This window comes from Muntiacus reevesi, chromosome 13, assembly GCF_963930625.1.
Source record: "Muntiacus reevesi chromosome 13, mMunRee1.1, whole genome shotgun sequence".
Lineage (NCBI taxonomy): Eukaryota > Metazoa > Chordata > Mammalia > Artiodactyla > Cervidae > Muntiacus > Muntiacus reevesi.
This window is the reverse complement of record NC_089261.1, coordinates 42,296,602-42,317,874: the sequence shown is the minus strand read 5'-3', so window position 1 is coordinate 42,317,874 and position 21,273 is coordinate 42,296,602. Positions and strand designations below refer to the sequence as shown.

General features: G+C 35.5%; 1 protein-coding gene across 2 annotated transcripts in view; it reads right to left on the bottom strand.

The window, feature by feature from the left end:
• LARP1B (La ribonucleoprotein 1B) overlaps window positions 1-21,273 on the bottom strand; it is a 130,435-nt gene that overhangs the window by 23,464 nt on the left and 85,698 nt on the right. For both annotated transcript variants that reach the window (XM_065903918.1, XM_065903919.1), the window contains exons 13-14: window positions 11,034-11,242; window positions 10,480-10,586 (exon numbers count right to left, since the gene is read on the bottom strand). In XM_065903918.1, coding sequence (XP_065759990.1) covers window positions 10,480-10,586; window positions 11,034-11,242 — 316 coding nt within the window. The remainder of the gene's footprint in view (window positions 1-10,479; window positions 10,587-11,033; window positions 11,243-21,273) is intronic.

Here is a 21,273-nt window from a genome sequence, read left to right as displayed (position 1 = left end):
CATCTATTTTCCATGAAGTGATGGGACCAGATGCCATGATGTTAGTTTTCTGAATGTTGAGCTTTAAGTCAGCTTTTTCACTCTCCTCTTTCACTTTCATGAAGAGGCTTTCCAGTTCCTCTTCACTTTCTGCCATAAGGGTGGTGCCATCTGCATATCTGAGGTTATTGATATTTCTCCTGGCAATCTTGATTCCAGCTTGTGCTTCATCCAATCCAGCGTTTCTCATGATGTACTCTGCATATAAGTGAAATAAGCAGGGTGACAATGTACAGCCTTGACGTACTCCTTTTCCTATTTGGAACAGTCTGTTGGTCCATGTCCAGTTCTACCTGTTGCTTCCTGACCTGCATACAGATTTCTCCAGAGGCAGGTCAGGTGGTCTGGTATTCCCATCTCTTTCAGAATTTTCCACAGTTTACTGTGATCCACACAGTCAAAGGCTTTGGTGTAGTCAATAAAGCAGAAATAGATGTTTTTCTGGAACTCTCTTGCTTTTTCAATGATCCATCGGATGTTGGCAATTTGATCTCTGGTTCCTCTGCCTTTTCTAAAACAAGCTTGAACATCTGGAAGTTCACAGTTCACGTATTGCTGAAGCCTGGCTTGGACAATTTTGAGCGTTACTTTGCTAGCATGTGAGATGACTGCAATTGTGCAATAGTTTGAGCATTCTTTGGGATTGCCTTTCTTTGGGATTGGAATGAAAACTGACCTTTTCCAGTTCCGTGGCCACTGCTGAGTTTTCCAAATTTGCTGGCATATTGAGTGCAGCACTTTCACAGCATCATCTTTTAGGATTTGAAATAGCTCAGCTGGAATTCCATCACCTCCACTAGCTTTGTTCGTAGTGATGCTTTCTAAGGCCCACTTGACTTCACATTCCAGGATGTCTGGCTCTAGGTGAGTGATCACACCACATTGGATTGTATCAAATTAACTTTTCTATGTCAGTTGATATGATTACATAGTTTTTTTCCCTTAGTTCTATTAATATCATTTATTGTATTGGTTTCCTTATATTATATTGAATCATTTATACTACTGGGATAAATCCTACTTGTCATGGTGAATAATCCTTTTAATGCACTGTTAAATTTGCTAATATTTTTTGAGGACATATGCATTTATATTCATAAGGGATACTGGTATGTAATTTTATTTTTTTGTGATGCCTTTATCTGGTTTTGGCATTAGGGTAATGAAGCCCTCAATAGAATAACTATTCCCTTCTCTTCAGTTTTTTGAAAGAGTCTGAGGAGAGTTAGTGCTAATTCTTCTTCAAATATTTGGTAGAATTCACTAGTGAAACCATTTGATTCAAAATTTTGTTAGAGGTTTTTGATTACTGATTCAATCTCTTTACTTCTTATAGGTGGGTTGAATTTTTTATTTTTTATTAAATTAGTTTAGGTAATTAATTTATGTGTTTCAAGGAATTTATTCTAGGTTATGTAATTTGTTGATATATAACAGTTTGTTCATAGTATTCTCTTAGAATCCCTTGTATCTCTGTAATGTCAGTAATAATGCCTTCATTTTCATTTTTGAGTTTCTTGCATCTTCTTTTTTTCCCCTCATAGATGAGAAATCCATGGATATGGAAGGTCAAATGTTTTTTCTAATTTCCACTGTAATTTCTTCTTTGACCCATGGGGTACTTAAGAATGTGCTATTTAATTTCTACATATGTGTGAATTTTTACTTTCCTTCTGTTAGAGATTTCTAACATCTCATTGTTGTCAGAGAAGATACTTTGTGTGACACCTTTTAAAATTTATTAGAAATTCTGTTATGGTCAAACATATATAGTCTATTGTGAAGAATGCCCCACGTGATCTTAAGAATTTGTATTCTTCCATTGTTAGGTGATACAGACTTTCCTGATAGATCAGTTGGTAAAGAATCTGCCTGCAATGCAGGAGACCCCGGTTCTATTCCTGGATCGGGAAGATCTGCTGGAGAAGGGATAGGCTACCCACTCCAGTATTCTTGGGCTTCCCTTGTGGCTCAGCTGGTAAAGAATTCGCCTGCAATGTAGGAGACCTGGGTTTGATCCCTGGGTTGGGAAGATCCCCTGGAGAAGGGAAAGACCACCCACTCCAGTATTCTGGCCTGGATAATTCCATGGACTCTATAGTTCACGGGGTCGCAAACAGTCAGTCACGGCTGAGCGACTTTCACACTATTCACACACTATTGTTAGGTGAAAAATTCTTAAATGTGTTAGGTCTAATTGCCTTATAATGTTGTTCATGTTCTATGTCTTGTTAATCATTTTATGTTGGGTTGGTTGATTTATGCATTATTGAAAGCAGGGTATTGAAATCTCCAATTATGCTTACAGAATGTTCATTTCTCCTCTTAATTCTGTCAATTTTTGTTTCATATATCTCCTGAGGAGCTGTTATTAGTAACATAAATGCTATGTCTTCTATACTGAACCTTCTGTTAATATATAATGTCCTTATCTCTTGTATTCTTCTTAAAGTATAGTTTGTCTGATATTAAAACGGCTGCCCCAGCTCTCTCAAATGTGCATCTTTTACCATTCTTTCACTTTCAATCTATTTGTGTCTTTGAATTTAATATGAGTCTCTAGTAGATGTATATAGCTGGATCATGTTTTTTTACCATCCTGCCAATCTCTGTCTTCTGACTGGAGAATGAAGTCTATTCATATTTAAAGTAACTGCTGGTAAGGAGGGACCTGCCATTTTGTTATTAGTTTTCTATATGCTTTATAGATTTGCTGTCCCTCACTTCCTCTTACTGTCTAACTTTTGTGTTGTTTCTTTTCCTTCTGAATAAAATATTTTGACTCTCTTCTCATTTCCTCTTATATATAATCCATAGATATTTTCTTTGTGGTAGTCATGAGGATTACAATGAACAAAAACGTATCTACTCTTATACATATCTGTCCCCTACTTTCTGTTACTGATTAAATTAAATCTTTATATATTATATAATAAAGCAGTAATTTTTTAAAGTTGTCTTTTAAATAACATAGAAAGTAAAAAGTGGAGTTATAAGTTAAATTACAGTAAAACTCTTACCAAAATTGCTTCTTTCTTCATATGTCTTCACGTTACTGTCAAGTGTCCATTCATTTCAAACTGAGGACTATCTTTAGCATTTCTTACTGGGCAAATCTAGTAGTAACAAACTCCTTCAGCTTTTTTTTTTTTTAATGAAGACTTTATCTTTTAAAGAAACTTAGCATTATGGCAAATTGAGTGGAAGGTATAGAGATGCCCCTTATACCATCTATACTCCCTGCTCCCCAGACCATGGCCTCCTCCACTGTCAACACCCAGCACATCTACCACCAGAGCAGTAACATTTGTTACAACTGACCAATCCACACTGACAACATTATAATCACCCAAAGTTCACAGCTACATCAGCCTTTACTCTTGGGGCTGTGCATTCTATACTTTATAACAAGAAGGAGCTCCCATTACAGTGTCATACATAGTATTTTCACAGCCTAAAAATCCCCTGAGTTCCAACTATTCACCTCTCCTTCCCCTCAACCCCTAGAAAAAACTGGTCTTTCTGTCATCTCCATAGTTTTTCTTTTCCAGAATGTCAAATAGTTGGAATTTTACAGTATGTAGCCTTTTCAGATTGAATCCCTTCACTTAGTAATATGCATTTAAGGTTCTTCCATGTCTTTTCATGGTTTTATAGCTAATTTCTTTTTTTACTACCAAATACTATTTCATTGTCTGGATATACCACAGTTTATCTACTTGTCTACTAAAGGACATCCTGGCTGCTTCCAAATTTGGGCAATTATAAATAAAGTTGCTTTAAATATCCATGTGCAGATTTTCATGTGGATGTAAGTTTTTAGCTCCTTTGGGTAAGTACCATGGAAGGTGACTGCTAGATGGTATGTAAGAGTATATTTAGTTTTGTAAGAAACTTCCAAACTATCTTCCAAGGTGGCTGTACCATTTTAGATTCCAAAATATTGCCAGTGAATGAGAGTTCCTGTTAATCCATATTCTCACCAACATTTATTAGTGTTGTCAGTGTTCTGGATTTGGCCATTCTAACAGGTGTGTTGTACAATCTCATTGCTGTCTCACTTTCCCAATTCCCTGATAATATATGATGTGGATGGAGTATCTTCACGTGCTTATTTACCATTTGCATATCTTATTTGGTGAGGTATCTGTTAGGTCTTTGGCCCATTTTCTAACAGGTGCTTTTAAAATTTTTTTTTGTTTTATTGTTGAGTTTTAAGAGTTCTTTAAGAGCTTTATTGTTGAGTTTTATTGTATATCATGGACAATAGTCCTTTCTCAGATGTGTCTTTTGTAAATTCTGTGGCTTGTCTTTTCATTCTCTTGGCAGTGTCACTCACAGAGTGAAAGTTTTCCACTTTTATCAAGTCCAGCTTGTTGATTTCTTCCTTTACAAATTTCACTTTTGGTGTCATATCTAAAAAGTCAACATCCAACCCAGGATTATAGATTTTCTCCTGTTATCTTCAAGGAGTTTCATAGTTTTGTGAGGTTTCTGATCCACTTTGAGTTAGTTTTAGAGAAGCATATAAGATCTATGTTTAGACTTTTTTACATATGAACATCCAATTGTGCTAAGCACCATTAGTTAAAAAGATTATCTTTGCTCCACTGTATTGCCTTTGCTCCTTTGTCAAAGACCATTTGAATTTATTTGTGTGGATCTATTTCTGGGCTCTCTAGTCTGTTCCATTCATATATTTATCTATTTTTTCACCAATATCACACTGTTTTGATCACTGTAGTTTTACAGTAAGTCTTGAAGGCAGGTAATATCAATTTTCAAACTTTGTTCTTCTTAAATATCATGTTGGCTATTCTGGGTCTTTTGCTTCTCCACAAAAACTTTAAGAATCAGTTTGTTAACATCCACAAAATAACTTCCTGGGATTTTTTGTTGGAATTGTTTTGACTATGTAGATCTAGTTGGGAAGAATTGACATCTTGACAGTATTCTTTCTATCCATGAACATGGAATATAACTCCATTTATTTAGTTTTTTTTTTAATTCCTTTCATCAGAGTTTTATACTTTTCTTCATATAGATGTTGTACATATTTTGGGCAGGGTGATAATGCCAATAGTATTTTGCCCTTAATTTCAAATTCTACTAGTTCATTGCCGGTACATAGGGAAGTGATTGACATTTGTATATTAACCATATAACCTGTAATGCTGATGCAATTGCTTATTAGTTCCAGGAGTATATTGATTATTTATGATTTTCTACATAAACAATCATGTCACCTGCGAGCAAAGACAGTTCTATTCCTTTTTTCTAAATCAATGTATCTTTTGTTTCTTTTTTTCCCCTCAGGTTTTATCTCTGACTGTCTCTCAAATTTGAAGGGCTATTTGCCAGATAAGGAATTCTCAGTTGACAGGTTTTATTTTCCCCCCTGCACTCTGAATATATCAGTTTACTGACTTTTGGCCTACAAGGATTCTGCTGAGAAACTGCCTGCTATGTTTACTAAGGATCCCTTGTGTATGACGAGTATCTTCTCTTGTGCTGCTTTCAGGACTTTCTCTTTGTCTTTGGTTTTCAATAGTGTGATTATAAAGTGTCTTGAGGTTAGTCTCTTCTGGTTTATCCTACTTCCAGTTCATTAAGCTTAGCAGATCTGTAGATTCATGTATTCCAGCAAGTTGGGAGCCATTATTCTTTCAAATATTCTTCCTGCCCCCTTTTTCTGGGTGTACTGGTCTAGTTCATGTACCTGACTGATTCCTTAGATACTGCTTGATTTTTCTTCATTCTTTCTGTTCCTCAGATTTGATAATTTAAACTGTTCCATCTTTAAGTCTGCTTATTCTTTCCTTTCTCTTATGTTTGATGAAATCTACTTTTGAATCTCCTGGTGTATCTTTCATTTTAGTTACTGTATTTTCAGGTGCAGAATTCCTTTCTGTAGACAAAGATAGCAAAGCAATGTATGAAGAAAACAAGATTCTCAAGAGATAGAAATTATATATTGGTTTCTTTATATAATTTCTATCTCTTGAGAATCTTGTTTTCTTCATACATTGCTTTGCTATCTTTGTCTATATCTCCCTTTATTTAACTCTTTGAGTATCCTTAAAACAGCAGTTTTAAAGACTCTGATTAAGAAAAATGGGAATGGGAGCTTCATTAGGTACATTTTTCATCAATTAATTTATTCTTTCAAATGGACCATACTTTATTTCTTTGTAAGCCTTGTGATTTTTTTGTTGTTTAACAATGAAAATTTGAATCTTATACTGTGGTAACTCTGGAAATCAAATTCTCCCTCTTGCCCAGGGTTTGCTGTTGTGTTTTTTTTTCCCCCTTAATTGCTGTACGGTAATTCTGTGCTGAGGTAAGTCTGAGGTGAAAGCTTAAAGTCTCTTAGATCTTTTTCTGAGCCTACATCTTTTCTTGGGCATGAGTGAGTTTTCTAAATTTCCCTCTATTAGTGGTTGCTTTTGAATGTCAAAACAAAAACAAAAAAAGACATTCAGACAGTGTGGATGAAACAATGGCCACCAGACTCAGTCTGTACTTTGTTGATCAGAGGCAGTTAGCAGTCGGAATACAAACTCCAATATTTGGAGGACAAGGTCCTCATTGCCTATTTTGGATCCAGCAAGCCATACCAGAGTTGGGGTTGCCATCTTCCCAAATGCTGGTCACAGGGCTAGGGGTAGTGGAAGATAGACAGCTGCTACTACACAAAAGGCTGACATCAACCAATATTGACAATTTACCCGACATGCTTTCCTCTGGAAGCTTTAAGTGTTTAAAAAGACTGTAGAGTTCCAAAACTGTCAATACAAACAATTTCTGAAAATACAATTGTTGTTTAAGTGGTGATACAGATACCTACCTCTTCCTTCCCACTCTGTTATCTGCCTGACGTTACTCTCCTTAGTGTGTTTATTTTAGGACACCAAGGAAGTTAATGCTTCAAAGACCCAAACTCCCCGATGGCTTTCAGGGGAAGGTTTTTAAAGACAGGGTGAGGCAGACCAAGATCAGACGTGTGGTTACCAAGGTGGAAGGAGGGAGGGAGGGAGAGGGATGGACTGGGAGTTTGGGGGTGGTATATGCACACTATTACACTTAAAATGGATAAACAACAAGGCCCTACTGTACAGCACAGGGAACTATATCCAATCATTTGGGATAAACCATAATGGAAAATATGGGAAAAAAGAATGTATAACGGGCTTCCCAGATGACTCAGTGGTAAAGAATCTCCCTGACAATGCAGGAGACGCAGTCCCTGGGTCAGGAAAATCCCCTGGAGGAGGAAATGGTAACCCACTTCAGTGTTCTTGCCTGGGAAATCCCAGGGACAGAGGAGCCTGACAGGCTACAGACCACAGGGTCGCAAAGAGTAGCACACGACAACTGCGCACCAGCAGCACGTGTGTATGTGTAACTGAGTCGCTTTGCCGTACAGCAGAGATTGCCACAATACTGTAAACTGACTACACTTCAACAATAACAACAAAAAAAGACAGGGTGGGGGTGCAGGATTGTGGGGTACATGTTCAGCTAGTTCTCATTCTGCTGATTGGTTGGTGGTGAGGTATCAGGAGTTAATTTTGGTTTCAATGGGTATGGGGTATCTATGCTTATGGGCAGCACAGAGTTAACTTCTTCCACCTGGTGGGGGTTTCAACATCACCTTTGATAGATGCTACTGCCCTCACGGGGCCTCTATCATGAGATTTGAGAATCTTCCTTCTGCACTTGCAGTTTTGAGGCCTTGTTTCAATAAACATCTAGAACTGTCTGTGCTCCTCAGTGCCTGCCCACCAGCTGGCCTTCCTCTCTTTATCACATATTTAATGCTGTGTGTCAGGCACGTGTGATATACTCTTTCGTTTTGTGTTGGTTGTATTTTCTGTAGGGGTTGTCTTAAGAAAATACTGTAAGCTAGCCAGCAATAACTTTTTAATGGTTGCAGAGTTCTTCTTTGTATCTTTGGAAAGCAACAGTGTAACTGATGCCCTATTGTTGGACATTCATGGTGTTTCCTTCTCTCTTTCTTCTCCTTTCTTTTCTCTTTCTTCCTCTTCCCCCACCTCTTTTCCTCCTTCTCCTCCTCAGGGGTTACTTTTAAAAATGTGATTATTTTGAAATTGTATTCTGAGATATGTCATCATTTAGAAGTCTGCATAACGAAGTTAATCAAGTTTTCAAGGTGACCAATGATTCATGATGTTACAAAAGCATGCATGACAAAAGAGTCATTCAAAGTGGAAGAAGTTCAGTGACTTTTAATGTAACAGAGTATGAAAGTCATTGACATATGGTTTCAGATTCCACATTGCAACTAACTTTTAAAAAACTACCACTTGGTCAACTTTGGTTAAAATCAAAGAAGAATACCTACTTTGGATAATATCAAAGAGGAATAAATTTCAGTTATCTGAAAAGGCTATTAAAACATGTCTCCCTTCCCCAGATTTTATTATTCTAACAACAACAAAAAAAACACAAATGACAAGACTGAATAAAGAAACATATGAGAACCCAGTTATCTCATATAAAACAAAACATTAAACAAATATGTAAAACTTTAAGACAAATACCACTCTATTCAGGAATTTTTTGTTTTGAGAATTATATTTCATAAAAATATTTATGTTAATATAGAATATTTATTATTGTTATTTTAAATGAATAAACATTTAATTTCTTTCAGCTTTACTTTTAAATTCAATTTAATTTTTTATTAAACATTTCTTGTTAAACGAAAGCTAACAGAATTCATTGCCAATAGACCTGCACAAGAAATATTTAAGAAATGAAGAGCATTGTAAATGGTAAAAATGATAACATTTTAAAAACTTTCTTTTTCATGTTAATTGCTTTAAAACCTAATTGTCTAAAAAATAATAATAACAAAGGAAGGGAGGAGATGAAACTTTACTATAGTAAGGTTCTTATCCTATACATGTAGTGATGTATCATTTGAAAGGAGAGTATATGTTACAATGTACACTATAAACCCTAGAAGATTAGTTTAAAAAAAGAGATACAACAAGCCAATTAGAGATAAAACAGAATCATTACAAAAACTAAGCTGATTCAAAAGAAAGTAGGAAAAAAGAACAAAGAACAGATGCGACAAATAGAATATAAGATGATAGATTTAAATCCAATCAATACTTACATTAATGTAGAAGGTCCAAAGATATGTTAAAGCAATTAAATAATCCTTCAATTAAAAATAATTAAATTTTTTAAAAGATAAGAATGTTTATAGTGGGGAAGGTTGTGGCGAGGGAGGCAGGGGATGCAAAAAGTATAAGGGAACTCTGTACCTTCCACTCAATTTTGCTTGTAACTAAAACTCTAAAAGGTAAGTCAATTAAAAAAATTTACCCCTCATTATTGTAATTACATACTTGTCTGCCATCTCTGAATTAAGGTCTGGAAAGGCAGGGACTATATATATCATCTTCTCTGCTATATATCAGTGCAAAATTTTCGCCATTATCTACTGATCTCTAAATATACTCCTCCAAGAAAAAATAATAATAAAAGAAACAAACTCTGAAAATGACTTAGAATACAAAGTAACTGTAAATAAGCAATAGATGTGCAAGAAGAGCATATAGACATTTTATCTTTTAAGGGAAATATGCCTAATAAGAACAAAATGAAAAGTACCACATGAATACCCAAGAAAGACATACTTGGAGATTTTCAGATCATGATAAACTCTCTAGTTTTTCTTTGAATAAAACTAATTCTTCCCTTATAGTAACCAGTCAAAAAAGACTTGTTTTCCTAAAACTCATTTTCCAATTAGAAAGTTGATCAGATAATTATTCTGAAAATATCTATACAAACGCAAGACAGGTTTTTCAAGAAACACAAAGCAATAGTAACTCACCTCTGCAATCACTGTATAGGACAAAGCATAACCAAATTTTTATAATGTACTTAACTGGCATAGTAAAAGTTCACTCTGTCATCACTTTTGAGATAAATAATAGTCTTTTGTAATATTAAAGCTAAAAAAAAAAAATAACCAGCTAATCTATTTTCCCCCAAAGGAAAAACTCTAAAATACTAATGTGTTTTATTTCCATATCCTTTACATAGCTTGAGCAGATTGTTTAGCACATTAACTTACTAAGAACCTACTATGCCACAAAATATCTGGAATCTTTCCAAAGATAACTTTAATAGACCTAAATATTTTTAATCTAAGAGTACACATTTGTGGAAATTACTTCAAAAGGGGAAAAACAAAAACCTATCCTACTGAATTATTCCTTAACATACTTATTGTAAAACTGTCCCACTTACTTCCTCTTCTTTGGCTTCTTTTTACTATTCTCATTGTTCTATAATTTGCTAACATACTAATTTTTAAATGTTCCCAAATGTCTAATTAGTAACTGTTTCCAGTGAACTTAAAATCAAGAACAAAGCAATGTTTGACAGATACAGTACCTGACAGAGGATGTTCTTGGCCCGTGATCTCTGGAGTCCATTATCCAACCAACATGACACTCTAGAGGGGGATTTGTACTATGTCTTGTTTTTCTCTTTCTTGGACTCTAAGGAAAAAAAAGTCAAACATTGCAATTACTTTCAGTAGTGTGAAACTCACAAGTAAATTAAAACCCTCTGACTATAAACCAGCTCAAACATTTTCATACTGTGGATGACACATTGTGAAATCATATGAAGTCACAAAACTCAAACATCTCACATACAAGTTACAAAACTTAGCAAGGCTAAGATTTCAACACAAGGATTAAAGAAAACACAGCTTAAAATGATTCTTTATTACACCTTCTGATCATCTTTAATTAACACTATCTATTGTAAAGAAGTTATTCTTTAACCTGAGAAGACATCACTATGGTAAAATATCATTTGTTTAAACAAATTCCTACAACTTAAAATACAATTTTTTTATTGTGATAGAAACTAAAAAAGTCTCATTTTGTAATGTTGAAGTATACAAAATGTAGGCTGTATATTTTTGGTATTCTGTGTACCTTTACATCAATGGCTTTGGGCTCTTTAACAGGATAAAATCTTGGTGTTTTGTTTGGATCTTGTAATCGAGGTGTTCGCAGTGTCTTGGGTGCCCTTGCAGGGTAAATTCTTCGAGATTCTGGAACTGCTGTGGGCAATGAACGGGCCATTGTTCCTGAAGATACTTCTGAAACATCAAACAGCTTCTGAGCTAATTCATCAGTCAAATCTGCACAAAAAAAAAAAAAAAAAAAGGTTGTTAAAAGTATTTCAATGCAAAAAAAATTATTTTATTACTGAGACCAAGGATAATTCTGAAATTCTCTATTCTCAGAGTACTTTTTCATTAGAAATATTTCAAATATACAAGAAAGAATTTAAAAAGAAAAAACACTTGTCTACACATCATCTAGATAACTACATTTTAATTTTGCTTCATTGCAAACTTTTTTATTTAAAGAAAAATATGCCTAATAACCTTTCCTAATCCCATTTTGCTTTTCTTCCTCAGAGATAACCAGGCTCTTAAATTTGATATTTTTATCTATTACTCTATATATGTAATAATATTATTTTGCATAATTAACTTGATATAAATGGCATCACAGTATAATATCATTCTGCAGGCTTTTTCAGTCAATATTTTGTTTGTGACCATTACTCAAGTTCTATTCATATAGCTTTGGTTTATTCATTTATACTGCAGAATATCATATTGTATACAAATATTAAAATTTATTCATTCTCCTGAAGACAGTGTTTTTACATTTTTGGTATAATCAATAGTGCTGCAGAGAACATTGCTGAACATGTCTCTTTGCACAGGTATGAGTGCTTCTCTAGGGTTTATATCTGAAATGGAAATACTGGTCAAGTGCAATGTGCATCTTCTGGTTTACTAAATACTGTTTGCCAACCTGCTTTCTATAGTGATTTCACCAGTTCATATTTTGACTAGTAGTTATCCTGGTCAAAGCTAGGTTTTGCTTAGACTTTTAAATATTTCTCCATCTCATGGGATTTAAAAGGTATTTGCATTTCTTTGGCTATTAATGAAGTTGAGCATATTCTTATATAGTTAGCACTCAGATTTCCCTTGTGTGAGCTTGCCATTCATATCCTTTTGATTATTTTTCTGTTGAGTTTTTATTAATTAGTTCGTGAAAATCTTAAGGTAAAATACTTAAAGCAAGCAGACAAACCAAGTTAAAGTGTCAAAACTGTAGGCTCTATTTCTACATGGTTTTTCTTCAGACTTATCAACTTCTTTTGATTCATACAATAAACTTTTTACTCAACAAATATTACTGAGTACCTAATACATTCCAAGTACTATTTAGACACAAGTTTGTAAACTCAAAAGGGAACTAACCCACTCTATTACTTAGTCTCACCATCTTGGTATTTTCCTTCCTAGTCCATGATCTTTACTGTTGCCAGAATAATTATTCTGAGGAGCAATTTAGGTCATTTCACATTTCTACCTAAAAAATTTCAGGTTTTCCCCACTGCCTCTAGGAGAGGCATAGGTTCTTTATCATGGCATATAATACTCTCCTGATTTTGCTTCAGTTTTGCTTTTATTGTCATTCTCCATTTCAATGTTGGTGCCCCAAATAGCAACCTACTTGTTATTCCTATTTTCTGTTGCTCTTGTTTTCTTGTGTCATATCTTTTCTTATGTTTTTTTTCTGTATCTAAAAGTCCCTTACCCTCATCTTTTTACACCCAATTAGACTCATATCATTCCTTTAAAATCCAGCACAAATTCTGAGTACTTTCTCTGGGAATGTGTAGCATTATTCAAAGATCTGCCAACAGAATTAATCATTAATCTATTTTTTTTGTGCCACCTCTGCATTTTTATCCATTTATTCTTAGATTTGTTAAATTGAAATTTATTTTCTTATATATCTTCCATTAAATGCTAGCAGTAAATATCAGTACTTCTCTGAAAGCAAGGGCCACAATCTATATATTGTATACCAGGATCTACAATTGTGCCTAGGAAAAAGTATATCCCATCCAATGACTGAAAAACTTAACTGAATTGTGTTAATGGTATTTTTCTGTATGGTAAGATGATACACAATCTCAGGGGTTAAAAGTAGGAGCGTATACTGAAAAATATGGTAAATCCAGTGCCCTTGTAAAAGAACTATTCAAAGATCTAGGAGCAGTAACAACCCAGAAATAGTAAGCTTCCTAGCATCTAGATTATGGCTTCTAAATTCCACTTCCCACTGATCAGTCTTCTTAAAAAACAAAAAGTCTGAAGCACAAAGTATTATAACAGCCTAGGAAATCTTGAGCCAGAAAGCAATGAAGTTAAAAATGAAAATATTAGCATGGTTCATGAAGAAACAGCAGCAAACTTTAGGAGACACTGCCAGTTAAAACAATGACCGAATTGGCCTAAGAACATCAGATAAACAGACCCCATGAGTTCATTATGGTTCCTTTAAAACTTAATCATATTTCTAGGCTGCTATGGCACCAACTCATTATTCTGAAAATGATCAATAGAATACAAGGAAAGAAAAAAGAACTTAATCTTTTTTGTAAATTGAATTCCAGAGTAAACAAAGAGTTAATTAAAAGAAAAAATTCTTCCTTACAGACTTCTAGGTTAGGAAATATAAAAGGAGTAACAAAATTAGAAGATGACTATTTTGCAACTCTACTGAGACAGAGGATGAGGAAAATATTCATCAATAGATGCTAAAATCATTTGGTAAAATGCTGAGGGTAGATTTAATGACCCATGAAAGAAATAATTGCTATACTAACTTCTGTAAAAGGAAAAACTTCAGTTTTGAGAACAACACTTTGAAGAGAATAAAAAGACAAGCCAAAGAATGTCAAACAGTATTTGTAGAACACACATATGATAAAGGATTATTATCCAAGATATACAAAGAACTATCAAAATTCAACAACAACAAAAACCTGATTAGAAAATGGGCCAAAGACCTAACAGACACCTTACCAAAGAAGATATATAGATGGCAAAAATCACACGGAGATACTCCACATCAGATATCATCAGGGAACTGCAAAGTAAGACAACAATGAGATTCTGCAACACATTTGTTAGACTGGCCAAAATCCAGAACTCTGACAACACTGGTAAATGTTGGTGAGAATATGAAATAACAAGAACTCTCATTCACGGTGGTATTGCAGAAATGAAAAATGGTACAGCCACTTTGGAAGACAGTTTGGAAGTTTCTTACAAAACTAAACATACTCTTACATACCATCAAGCAGTCACCCTCCTTGGTACTTACCAAAAGGAGCTGAAAACTTACGTCCACACAAAAATCTGCACATGGATATTTAAAGCAGTATTATTTATAACTGCCCAAACTTGGAAGCAACCAGATGTCCTTCAGTAGGTAAATGGAAAATAAACTGTCATATACCCAGACAACGGATAATTATTCAGTGAAATGGGCTATCAAACTATGAAAAGACACAAAGGAACCTTAAATGCATATTACTAAGTGAAGGGATTCAATCTGAAAAGGCTACACACTGCAAAATTTCAACTATTTGACATTCTGGAGAAGGAAAACTATGGAGATGATAAAAAGACCAGTTATTTCTAGGGGCTGGTGGCAGAGATGAATAGGTAGAACACACAGCACATTTTTCGGGCCGTGAAAATGCTATATATGACATTATAATGATGACTACATCTCATCATACATTTATCCAAATCAACAGAATATACAACACCAACAGTAAATGCTGGGACTTCCTTGGTGGTCCAGTGGTTAAGAATCCTCATCACAATGCATGGAACATGGGTTTGATATCTGGTCTGGGAAGATTCCACACGTCACACAGCAGCTAAGCCCAGGAGCTACAACTATGGAGCCCACATGCTGCAACTACTGAAGCCCACACGCCTAGACCCATGCTCTGCAACAAGAGAAGACACCGTGATGAGAAGCCTTCATACAACTGAGTAGGCCCCACTCACTGCAAATACAGAAAGCTAACACATAGCAACAAAGGGCCAGAACAGCCAAAAATAAATTCAAAGCATTTTTAAAAGAATAAGAAAAACAGAAACTGAAAAAAAAAAACAAGGAAATGCTAATGTAACCATGGACTTTTGCTGATAATGATGTTAATATAGGCTCATCAATAGTAACAAATGTACCACTCTGATGTGGTCTGTTGCTCTGAGAAGGCAACCTCTTTCACCAGATGGGTAATAGCTAGTAAGTTAGGGTCATATTAAAAAGCAGAGACATTATTTTGCCAACAAAGGTCCCTCTAGTCAAGGCTATGGTTTTTATAGTGGTCATGTATGGATGTGAGAGTTGGACTGTGAAGAAAGCTGAGCGCCGAAGAATTGATGCTTTTGAACTGTGGTGTTGGAGAAGACTCTTCAGAGTCCCCTGGACTGCAAGGAGATCCAACCAGTTCATCCTAGCGGAGATCAGTCCTGGGTGTTCATTGGAAGGACTGATGCTGAAGCTGAAACTCCAATACTTTGGCCACCGCATGCGAAGAGCTGACTCATTGGAAAAGACCCTGATGTTGGGAGGGATTGGGGGCAGGAGGAGAAGGGGACGACAGAGGATGAGATGGCTGGATGGCATCACTGACTCGATGGACATGAGTTTGAGTAAACTCCAGGAGTTGGTGATGGACAGGGAGGCCTGGCATGCTGCGGTTCATGGGGTCACAAAGAGTCAGACATGACTGAGCGACTGAACTGAACTGAGGGTCAGGGTGTAAATGTGAAATCTCTGTACCCTCCTCTAAATTTTGCCATGAGCCTAAAACTGCTCTAGCAATAAAACCCTTGGCAGGAGGTGGGGGGTGGGGTGGGGGGTGGGAGGGTGGGAGGCTGGTGGGAGGAAGGCTAAGGGAAACTGTGTGATGAATAGATCAGGCTGATAACATCTAAACTCAATGGTAACATCAGCAAACATTCTCAGGTGCTGTAGTCGTGTCCAACTCTTTGAGACATCATGGACTATAGCCCTCCAGGCTCCTCTGTCCATGGGATTCTCCAGGCAAGAATACTGAAGTAGGTTGCTATTTCCTTCTCCAGGGGATCTTCCCGATCTAGGGGATTGAACCTGAGTCTCCTGTGTCTCCTGCATTGCAGGCTGATTTTTCACGGCTGAGCCACAGGGGAAGCCCAAGATAAGTACATGGGAGTTCATTAACAGTTCTCTCTGCTTTTTTTCTCTGCTTTTATTTTTATCTGAACATTTTCATATTAAAAAGTTAAAGTTTTATTTCAGTTTTACATTTATTTTATTTCAGGTTTAATTAAGTCTGAATTTGACCCATCACCAAGAGCAGATATACCAATTTTATGAAGATTAACATTTATAGAGTACTTTTTGTTATCTCAAAAGAAACATTTTACAAAATTTGTATAGCGTATCATTTACCAATTTATTATATTTTGACAAAAAATTACCAAAAATAGTTAAGAAAATTGCAAGTACATAAAATATATTCAGTACAAAAATTATATTGCTAGAAATATAAGTAGTTGGAAAATAAGAGTATATTAAAAGTATTTTTTTTATAAAATACAAAGATGACATATGAATATCATTTAGATATTGTAACTCTTTTTAATTAAAATCATGGGCCATCTATTATATGTGAATGTTCAAAATAGCATTTTTCATAATAGGCAAAAGTGGAAAAAAAATCCAAATATACACCTATTTCCAAATGGATAAACAACATGAAGTATAACCATACTACAGAATACTACACCTTACAAAAAGGAGAGAAGTACTAACATAAGCAACAAAATGGATTAATGTCAAAAATATTATATTAATTGACGTCCCCTTCTCCTCCTGCCCCCAGTCCCTCCCAGCATCAGGGTCTTTTCCAATGAGTCAATCCTTCACATGAGGTGGCCAAAGTACTGGAGTTTCAGCTTCAGCATCAGTCCTTCCAATGAACACCCAGGACTGATCTCCTTGAGGATTGACTGGTTGGATCTCCTTGCAGTCCAAGGGACTCTCAAGAGTCTTCTCCAACACCACAGTTCAAAAGCATCAATTTTTCGGCACTCAGCTTTCTTCATAGTCCAACTCTCATATCCATACATGACCACTGGAAAAACCATAGCCTTGACCAGACAGACCTTTGTTGGCAAAGTAATGTCTCTGCTTTTAAATATGCTATCTAGGTTGTCATGACTTTCCTTCCAAGGAGTAAGCATCTTTTAATTTCATGGCTGCAATCACCATCTGCAGTGATTTTGGAGCCCAAAAAAATAAAGTCTGACACTGTTTCCACTGTCTCCCCATCTATTTCCCATGAAGTGATGGGACCAGATGCCATGATGTTAGTTTTCTGAATGTTGAGCTTTAAGCCAGCTTTTTCACTCTCCTCTCTCACTTTCATCAAGAGGCTTTTTAGTTTCTCTTGACTTTCTGCCATAAGGGTGGTGTCATCTGCATATCTGAGGTTATTGATATTTCTCCTGGCAATCTTGATTCCAGTTTGTGCTTCATCCAGCCCGGCATTTCTCATGATGTACTCTGCATATAAGTTAAATAAGCAGGGTGACAATATACAGCCCTGACGGGAACTTGTAGCATGATGCAATTTAAAAATAATTACGGGAGACTTCCCTAGTGGCCCAATGGCTAAGACTCCATATTCCTAATGCACGGGGCCTGGGTTTGATACCTGGTCAGGGAACTAGATTCCACATGCTGCAACTAGGACCCAGCACAGTCAAATAAAAACAGAAACAAAACAACTGAATTATGGCACTGATGTACAAATATACAAATTTACTGACATTAATCACACTATACACTTAAAGTGAGTTAATTTTGTGTAAATTATACCTCAAAAAAGCTTTAAAACAGAAGACCAGGACGTCTGTTCTTTGGGAACCTCAATTGTGATCATCTACCATACAGTTTTTGCTAAAAGTTTATCAGAGAAGGCTGATATTTCAAGGATTAGGCTAAAGTACTAATTTTTGAAGTGTAGTCCCAACCAGTGGGAACAGCAAGAGAACTAGAATTAGAAGTGGAGACTGAAGATGTGACTAAATTGCTATAATCTCATAAGAAAGTGGTTTCTTAAGATAAGATCTACTTATTCCTAATGAAGATGCTGTGAAGAATGTCAAAATGACAACAAAGAATTTAGAATACTGTATAAATTTAGCTGATAAAGCAGTGGCAGGGTTTGAGAGGACTGACTCCAATTTTGAAAGAAGACCTACTGTGGGTAAAATGCTATCAAACAGCATTGAATGTCACAGAGAAACTGTTTATGAAAGGAACAGTTAATCAATTCAGTGGACTTGACAGTTCTCTTATTTGAAGAAACAGCCACAGCCACCCCAACCTTCAGCAACTACAACCCTGATCAGTCAACAGCCATCAACACTGAGATGAGGCCCTCCACCAGGAAAAGGATTATTATAACTTATTGATGGTGGTTATCATTTTTGCTAAAAAAAAAGATATGCTCATTTTTATTTTAGACATAATGCTATTGCACACTTAATAGATCACAGTATAGTGTACACATACTGTATACAGACTGTAAAACCAAAAATTCATGTGACTTGCTTCATTGTGGTATTTACTTTATTATGGTGGTCTGGAGCCAAATCCATAATATCTCTGAGGTATGCCTGTATCTCTAAAGACCCTACAAGCATTGAAAGAATAAAAAAGGAATGTTACTAAAAACACCCCCCAAAACAGACAAACTCTTTATATATAAACTACAAAAGTTCACTCAAGAAAACCTAGATTACCTAAATAGGCCCATGTCTCTTTAAAAAATTAACTAGTAGTTAAAAACATTCCAACAATTCCAGACCCAGATAACTTCACTGGCAAATTCTACCACTCTTATAAGGAATCAACAATAACAATTGTATACACACTCTTCCAAAATACCAAAGAGGAGAGAATGCTTACTAACTCAATTTATGAGGCAGTATTCCCTGATACCAAAATTAAGTAAAGATAATCCAAGAAAAACCAATATTCTTCATTCTTCTTAAAAAAAAAAAGCAAATGGAATCTAACAGCATATAAGAAAGGTAATATGTCATAGTCAAATAAGGTTTATCCTGGGCTCATCATTTGAAAAGAAATCAATGTAATTCACAATATAAATAAGCTAATTAAGACAAAACATGTAATCATTTTAAAAGACCCAGAAAAAAGACCCTCCCCCCCAAATCAGCATCCATTCATAATTAAAAACTCTCAGGAGAATAGCACTGCAACATGTATATTACCATATGTGAACTAGGTCACCAGTCCAAGTTTGATGCATGAAACAGGGCACTCAAAGCCACTGCACTGGGACAACCCAGAGGGATGGGATGGGGCAGGAGGTGGGGGGGGGGGGCGGTTCAGGATGGGGGACAAATGTACAACCATGGCTGATTTATGTCAATGTATGGCAAAAACCACCACAATATTGTAAAGTAATTAGCCTCCAATTAAAATAAATAAAATTAAAAAAAAAACTCTCAGTACACTAGAAATAAAATCTACAACTAATATCATACTTAATGGTAATAGACTGAATGCTTTCCTCCTAAAATAAAAAACAATGCAAGGATGTCTTATAACTTCTATTCAACACCATGTTGGAGGTCCCACTCAGTGTAATAAGGAGAGACAATAAATGAAAGTATATAAAAATAAGACATGAACTGCAGCTATTCACAAACAACATAACTGTGTCAACATGATCGATGCAGAAGTCGATCAATACAAAATATATCAAAGAATCTATAGAAAAAGTTACTAGAACTATTACTGGTAAGTTTATCAATATCACAGGATACAAAGTTCTATTAGTCAGGATTCTCCAGAGTAAAGGAACCAACAGGATAGAAAAGAAGATTTAATATGAGGAATTGGCTTACAAGATTATGAGGGTGAGAAATCCCACAATCTGTCATCTATAAGCTGGAAACTTAGAAAAGCCAGTGGTGTAATTCAGCTCTGAGTCCAAAGGCCTGAGACCTAGGGGAGTCGATGATATAAATACCAGTCCGAGATGAGATGAGACGTCCCAGGTCAATGAGACAGCAAAAAAGGAGCAAATTCCTCCTTCCCCCACAATTTTGTTCTGTTCAGACCTTCAATGAATTCGATGATGTCCACCCATACTGAGGATGGCAATCTACCCTGCCCAACAATTCAGATACTTACCTCACATAGAAAAAGAGTCACAGAGACACCCAGAAGCAATGTTTAACCAGACATCTGGGTATCCTCTGATTCAGTTAAACTGACACTTAAAATTAACATCACAAAGAATAATATGAAAAAAATCTATCCTATTTCTATATAATAGCAATAAACAATGAATAATAAAAAATTTAAAGCACCATTTATAGTGACACCAAAATACTTAGGGACATAGCTAACAAAATGTGCACAAAATATAACAAAAACTATAAAACACTGAAGAACAAACAAATACTTAAAAGGAGAAGTATACCATATTCATAGACTGGAAGATTCAATACTGTTAAAATTTTATAATTCTTCCTAAACTAAACTGTAGATTAAATGCAGTTCCAATAAAAATACTAGTTGGAGTTTTTATAGACTTGATAAGCTATTTTTGTAATTTATGTGAAAATGCAAGGAAACTAGAATAGTCAAAATATTTTGGAAATAAAAAGAGAAAAAAGGTGAACAGCACATATTGATTTTTAAGATTACAGTTATAAGGACTTCCCTGATGGTCCAATGGTTAAGAATTTGTCTTCCAATGTAGGGGACATGGGTTCAATCCCTGGTCAAGAAATTAAGATCCCACATGCCACAGGGCAACTAAATCCATGCACTCACTGCAACTAGAGAGCCTGTGTACTGCAACTAGAAAAACCCCCTTGCAGTGCAACAAAGACCCAACACAGCCAAAAAAGAAAAAAGTTCTCCTCTTCAATAGGCACTCTTTCTGGCCACAACATGTAATTTTTGCAGGATCACAGTTCTCCAACCAGAGATTAAACCAGGCCACAACAGAGAAAGCCCTGGATCCTAACCACTAGATCACCAAGGAACTCCCCAATAGGCATTCTTAAAATGAAAAGATAGTCTTTAGATTGGGGGAAGATATGTGCAAATTACATAGGTAATAAAGACTTGGGTTAGAATAAAGAACTCTGAAAGCTCAGCAAGGAAACAACTAAAAGAAAAAAACAAATCTCAAAATACTTGAGCAATCACTTCACCAAAGATATACCAATAGCAAAAA